The following is a 7,225-nucleotide window of genomic DNA, read 5'->3' as shown; positions in this document are numbered from 1 at the left end:
CGTCAGGGGGTACTCAGTCCTGTCATCACCCAGACCATCACGGATTATATCGAAACTCAGGCATGGTGCTCCTGTGGGTAAGGGGGGGGTGGTCAGACAGGACAGGGTCAGCACGACCAGGGGAGGGGAGGGGAGGGGAGATTCACACGACAGCATGTACACGAGCACGGACAGAGACAGACTCAGAGACAGAGACAGAGGGAGACCCACACACACACACGTGTACACACAGACGCACACACACACGTGTATACACACAGACGCACACACACACACATGTATACACACACATACACGCACACACACACGTGTACACACACACAGACACGCACACACACACGTGTACACACACACAGACGCACACACACACATGTATACACACACATACACACACACACACACGTGTACACACACATACACACACATACACGCACACACACACGTGTACACACACACAGACGCGCACACACACACGTGTACACACACATACACACACAGACACGCACACACACACATGTACACACACACACACGTGTACACACACATGTACACACACACACACGTGTACACACACATGTACACACACACGTGTACACACACATGTACACACACACACACGTGTACACACACATGTACACACACACGTGTACACACAAGTGTACACATACACACACACATGTGTACACACACACAATCACAGAGTTTGGTTATTGCTTATCGATGGGGATTATTCATGGATTCACCCACTACCCTTGAGAATGGGTGGGGGGGATGGGGGGGGGGGGGTTATTGATTATTGATCCCTTCCCGCTCTGGGCCCTTGGGGATGGGGGGGGGGGGTTATTGATTATTGATCCCTTCCCGCTCTGGGTCTTCGGGGATGGGGGGGGGGGTTATTGATTATTGATCCCTTACCGCTCTGGGTCCTCGGGGATGGGGGGGGGGGGGGTTATTGATTATTGATCCCTTACCGCTCTGGGCCCTTGGGGATGGGGGGGGGGGTTATTGATTATTGATCCCTTCCCGCTCTGGGTCCTCGGGGATGGGGGGTGGGTTATTGATTATTGATCCCTTCCCGCTCTGGGCCCTCGGGGATGGGGGGGGGGGTTATTGATTATTGATCCCTTCCCGCTCTGGGTCCTCGGGGATGGGGTGGGGGTTATTGATTATTGATCCCTTACCGCTCTGGGCCCTTGGGGATGGGGGGGGGGGGGGGGTTATTGATTATTGATCCCTTACCGCTCTGGGTCCTCGGGGATGAGGGGGGGTTATTGATTATTGATCCCTTACCGCTCTGGGCCCTTGGGGATGGGGGGGGGGGGTTATTGATTATTGATCCCTTACCGCTCTGGGCCCTCGGGGATGGGGGGGGGGGGTTATTGATTATTGATCCCTTCCCGCTCTGGGTCCTAGGGGATGAGGGGGGGGGGGTTATTGATTATTGATCCCTTACCGCTCTGGGCCCTTGGGGATGGGGGGGGGGGGGGTTATTGATTATTGATCCCTTCCCGCTCTGGGTCCTCGGGGATGGGGGGTGGGTTATTGATTATTGATCCCTTCCCGCTCTGGGCCCTCGGGGATGGGGGGGGGGTTATTGATTATTGATCCCTTCCCGCTCTGGGTCCTCGGGGATGGGGGGGGGGGGGGATTATTGATTATTGATCCCTTACCGCTCTGGGCCCTCGGGGATGGGGGGGGGTTATTGATTATTGATCCCTTACCGCTCTGGGCCCTCGGGGATGGGGGGGGGGGTTATTGATTATTGATCCCTTCCCGCTCTGGGTCCTCGGGGATGGGGTGGGGGTTATTGATTATTGATCCCTTCCCGCTCTGGCCCCTTGGGGATGGGGGGGGGGGGTTATTGATTATTGATCCCTTCCCGCTCTGGGTCCTCGGGGATGGGGGGTGGGTTATTGATTATTGATCCCTTACCGCTCAGGGCCCTCGGGGATGGGGGGGGGGGGTTATTGATTATTGATCCCTTCCCGCTCTGGGTCCTCGGGGATGGGGGGGGGGGTTATTGATTATTGATCCCTTACCGCTCTGGGCCCTCGGGGATGGGGGGGGGTTATTGATTATTGATCCCTTACCGCTCTGGGCCCGTGGGGATGGGGGGTGGGTTATTGATTATTGATCCCTTACCGCTCTGGGTCCTAGGGGATGGGGGGGGGGGTTATTGATTATTGATCCCTTACCGCTCTGGGCCCCTCGGGGATGGGGGGGTGGTTATTGATTATTGATCCCTTACCGCTCTGGCCCCTCGGGGATGGGGGGGGGGGTTATTGATTATTGATCCCTTACCGCTCTGGGCCCTTGGGGATGGGGGGGGGGGGGGGTTATTGATTATTGATCCCTTCCCGCTTTGGGCCCTCGGGGATGGGGGGGGTTATTGATTATTGATCCCTTCCCGCTCTGGCCCCTCGGGGATGGGGGGGGGGGGGTTATTGATTATTGATCCCTTACCGCTCTGGGCCCTCGGGGATGGGGGGGGTTATTGATTATTGATCCCTTACCGCTCTGGGCCCTCGGGGATGGGGGGGGTTATTGATTATTGATCCCTTACCGCTCTGGGCCCTCGGGGATGGGGGGGGGGTTATTGATTATTGATCCCTTACCGCTCTGGGCCCTCAGGGATGGGATGGGGGGGTTTATTGATTATTGATTCACTATTTACTGATATTTTACTGATTGTTTATTGATTATTTACTGAGTATTTATTGATTACTTATGATTATTGATTATTTAATAATTATTGATTGATTGTTCAATGATTATTGATTATTGACTGGTTATTGATTGTTTAATAATTATTTACTTATTTTTTACTGATTATTGATTCATTATTCATTATTTATTGATTAGTTACTGATTATTGATTGGTTATTGACTGGTTATTGATTATTTACTAATTATTTCTTTATTATTTACTGATTATTGACTGATTATTTATTGATTATTTACAGAGTATTTACTGATTATTGATTATTTCCTGGTTATTGATTGATTATTGATTATTGATTGATTATTTCCTGGTTATTGATTGGTTGTTGCTCCCTTACCGCTCTGGGCCCTCTGGTACAGCCGGTAGGCCCCAGGCTCATGGACCAGCTCCTCTCCGTCCCCCAGGGGCTGCCCCGGGAGGTAAACCCGGGCGGGCGGACTCACCGCGGCCTCTCCCTCCTCCTCCAGCTCCATCAGGCAATCCCCGCGGGCAGCCCCACTCCGCCAAAAGGACCCCGTGCCAGCAGCGCCGCTCCCCGCGGGGCGGCCGTGACGGCTGGGCCGCCGCCATCTTTGCTGCGGGCGCGACGTCATCGCGCACGCCCCTTGTGGGGTGGGGGGGGAGGAGAAGACGCTTGGGAGGCAGCCCCGCCGATTGGGCGTCACGAGGGGCGGGGCCCGTGTCCCTTGTGACATCACCGATTGACGTTCTCGGCGCACCTATCGTCAGCCAGGGCTGTTGCCGGTCAACGTCAAGAGGGGGCGTGTCTCGAATGCGTCACATAGGGCCGTGACTGGCGACTCGGGCAGGCGCGTTTCCCCTCTATTACGTCACAGACAGGCGTGGCCTGTCCTCCGCACCTGGTGCCATTGGCGGGTACCGCGGGAGGTCGGACTCCGATTGGTTCAGGCCGCATCGGGAACCAATGGAGGCGGGGCTGACCTCGCGCCACAGGGACGGTGCGATTCCCGTTGTTCCGTCACTGTTGGGCGGGGCGCGGCCTTGCTCTCCGCCCCCACGTGGTCTGCTCCGATGACGTTTCCGTCTGTGATGTCATGCGGCGGCTGACCGTCCTCTCGCGTTTTGTCTGGTCGTGTGACGTCGGCCGCCCTTGCCTGCCAGTCTCAACACGTGCGAGCACGCCCCGGGCGCCGCCATCTTTGATCAAGTACTCCTCCTCCACGTGTCTCCTGCCTGCCCCTGGAGGACACATGGCCCTGAGACTGGCCCTTCGGCCCCAGCGGTCGGTGCTAACCCAAACGCCCACCCATCCAAACAGTCCTTCCTGGAGGCAGAAGATGCCCAGTTCTGATAAGGGTGGGGGTGCGGCGAAAGTCATTTCAGAGTTAGGGAGTAAATTGAGACTATTTTCTTTTAAGCAGTGGTTTTTGGGTAAATCGGTGTCTCAGTGGTTAGCGCCACTCCCTCACGGCGTAAGGGACCAGGGTTCGATCCCAGCCTTGGGCCGACGTGCTCCGGTTTACACCCACAGTCCAAAGATGTGCGGGTTAGGGTGGGGATTGACCGTGCTAAATTACCCATAGTGCCCAGGGATGTGCGGGTTAGGGTGGGGGATTGGCCGTGCTAAATTACCCATAGTGCCCAGGGATGTGCAGGTTCGGGTGGGGATTGACCGTGCTAAATTACCCATAGTGCCCAGGGATGTGCGGGTTAGGGTGGGGGATTGGCCGTGCTAAATTACCCATAGTGCCCAGGGATGTGCGGGTTAGGGTGGATTGACCGTGTTAAATTACCCATAGTGCCCAGGGATGTGCAGGTTAGGGTGGGGATTGGCCGTGCTAAATTACCCATAGTGCCCAGGGATGTGCGGGTTAGGGTGGGGGATTGGCCGTGTTAAATTACCCGTAGTGCCCAGGGATGTGCAGGTTAGGGTGGGGGATTGGCCGTGCTAAATTACCCATAGTGCCCAGGGATGTGCGGGTTAGGGTGGGGGATTGGCCTTGCTAAATTACCCATAGTGCCCAGGGATGTGCGGGTTAGGGTGGATTGACCGTGTTAAATTACCCATAGTGCCCAGGGATGTGCAGGTTAGGGTGGGATTGACCGTCCTAAATTACCCATAGTGCCCAGGGATGTGCGGGTTAGGGTGGGGGATTGGCCGTGCTAAATTACCCATAGTGCCCAGGGATGTGTGGGTTAGGGTGGATTGACCGTGTTAAATTACCCATAGTGCCCAGGGATGTGCAGGTTAGGGTGGGATTGACCGTGCTAAATTACCCATAGTGCCCAGGGATGTGCGGGTTAGGGTGGAGGATTGGCCGTGCTAAATTACCCATAGTGCCCAGGGATGTGCGGGTTAGGGTGGGGATTGGCCGTGCTAAATTACCCATAGTGCCCAGGGATGTGCGGGTTAGGGTGGAGGATTGGCCGTGCTAAATTACCCATAGTGCCCAGGGATGTGCGGGTTAGGGTGGAGGATTGGCCGTGCTAAATTACCCATAGTGCCCAGGGATGTGCAGGTTAGGGTGGGGATTGGCCGTGCTAAATTACCCATAGTGCCCAGGGATGTGCGGGTTAGGGTGGAGGATTGGCCGTGCTAAATTACCCATAGTGCCCAGGGATGTGCGGGTTAGGGTGGAGGATTGGCCGTGCTAAATTACCCATAGTGCCCAGGGATGTGCAGGTTAGGGTGGGGGATTGACCTTGCTAAATTACCCAGAGTGCCCAGGGATGTGCAGGTTAGGTTGGGGGATTGACCGTGCTAAATTACCCATAGTGCCCAGGGATGTGTGGGTTAGGGTGGGGATTGACTGTGCTAAATTACCCAGAGTGCCCAGGGATGTGTGGGTTAGGGTGGGGATTGACTGTGCTAAATTACCCAGAGTGCCCAGGGATGTGCGGGTTAGGGTGGGGATTGACTGTGCTAAATTACCCAGAGTGCCCAGGGATGTGCAGGTTAGGGTGGGGGATTGACCATGCTAAATTACCCATAGTGCCCAGGGATGTGTAGGTTAGGGTGGGGGATTGTGCTAAATTACCCATAGTGCTCAGGGATGTGTAGGTTAGGGTGGGGATTGACCGTGCTAAATTACCCATAGTGCCCAGGGATGTGCAGGTTAGGGTGGGGTTTGACCATGCAAAATTACCCATAGTGCCCAGAGATGTGTAGGTTAGGGTGGGGGATTGACTGTGCTAAATTACCCATAGTGCTCAGGGATGTGTAGGTTAGGGTGGGGATTGGCCGTGCTAAATTACCCATAGTGCCCAGAGATGAGCAGGTTAGGGTGGGGATTGGCCGTGCTAAATTACCCATAGTGCCCACGGATGTGCAGGTTAGGGTGGGGGATGGGCCATGCTAAATTACCCATAGTGCCCAGGGATGCGTGGGTTAGGGTGGGGGATTGGCCGTGCTAAATTACCCATAGTGCCCAGGGATGTGGGGGTTAGTGTGGGGATTGACCGTGCTAAATTACCCATAGTGCCCAGGGATGTGTGGGTTAGGGTGGGGATTGGCCGTGCTAAATTACCCATAGTGCCCAGGGATGTGTAGGTTAGGGTGGGGATTGGCCGTGCTAAATTACCCACAGTGCCCAGGAATGTGTGGGTTAGGGTGGGGATTGGCCGTGCTAAATTACCCATAGTGCCCAGGGATGTGGAGGTTAGGGTGGGGATTGGCCGTGCTAAATTACCCATAGTGCCCAGTGATGTGCGGGTTAGGGTGGGGGATTGACCGTGCTAAATTACCCATAGTGCCCAGGGATGTTTGGGTTAGGGTCGGGATTGACCGTGCTAAATTACCCATAGTGCCCAGGGATGTGCAGGTTAGGGTGGGGATTGACCGTGCTAAATTACCCATAGTGCCCAGGGATGTGCAGGTTAGGGTGGGGGATTGACAGTGCTAAATTACCCATCGTGCCCAGGGATGTGCAGGTTTGGGTGGGGGATTGACCGTGCTAAATTACCCATAGTGCCCAGGGATGTGCGGGTTAGTGTGGGAATTGGCCGTGCTAAATTACCCATAGTGCCCATGGAGGTGCAGGTTAGGGTGGGGGATTGGCCATGCTAAATTACCCATAGTGCCCAGGGATGTGCGGGTTAGGGTGGGGGTTTGGCCGTGCTAAATTACCCATAGTGCCCAGGGATGTGGGGGTTAGTGTGGGGATTGACCGTGCTAAATTACCCCTCGTGCCCAGGGATGTGCGGGTTTGGGTGGGGATTGGCTGTGCTAAATTACCCATAGAGCCCAGGGATGTGCAGGTTAGGGTGGTGATCGACCGTGCTAAATTACCCATAGTGCCCAGGAATGTGCAGGTTAGGGTGGTGATTGACCAGGCTAAATTACCCATAGTGCCCAGGGATGTGGGGGTTAGTGTGGGGATTGACCGTGCCAAATTACCCATAGTGCCCAGGGATGTACGGGTTTGGGTGGGGATTGACTGTGCTAAATTACCCATAGTGCCCAGGGATGTGCAGGTTAGGGTGGGGATTGACCATGCAAAATTACCCATAGTGCCCAGAGATGTGCAGGTTAGGGTGGGGGAT

At 55.2% G+C, this 7,225-nt stretch overlaps 1 protein-coding gene across 1 annotated transcript in view; it reads right to left on the bottom strand.

Moving 5' to 3' along the window:
* Positions 1-3,315, bottom strand: part of LOC140472833 (glutamate-rich WD repeat-containing protein 1-like) — a 3,366-nt gene extending 51 nt beyond the window's left edge. Inside the window, exons 1-2 of the mRNA XM_072567529.1 lie at positions 3,060-3,315; positions 1-71 (exon numbers count right to left, since the gene is read on the bottom strand). The exon at positions 1-71 is cut by the window's left edge and continues 51 nt beyond it. Coding sequence (XP_072423630.1) covers positions 1-71; positions 3,060-3,315 — 327 coding nt within the window. The remainder of the gene's footprint in view (positions 72-3,059) is intronic.
* Positions 3,316-7,225: the final 3,910 nt, after the last annotated feature.

This window comes from Chiloscyllium punctatum, unplaced genomic scaffold (genome assembly GCF_047496795.1).
Source record: "Chiloscyllium punctatum isolate Juve2018m unplaced genomic scaffold, sChiPun1.3 scaffold_461, whole genome shotgun sequence".
Lineage (NCBI taxonomy): Eukaryota > Metazoa > Chordata > Chondrichthyes > Orectolobiformes > Hemiscylliidae > Chiloscyllium > Chiloscyllium punctatum.
Note: the sequence above shows the minus strand (reverse complement) of the source record. Positions and strands in the feature narration are given on the sequence as shown.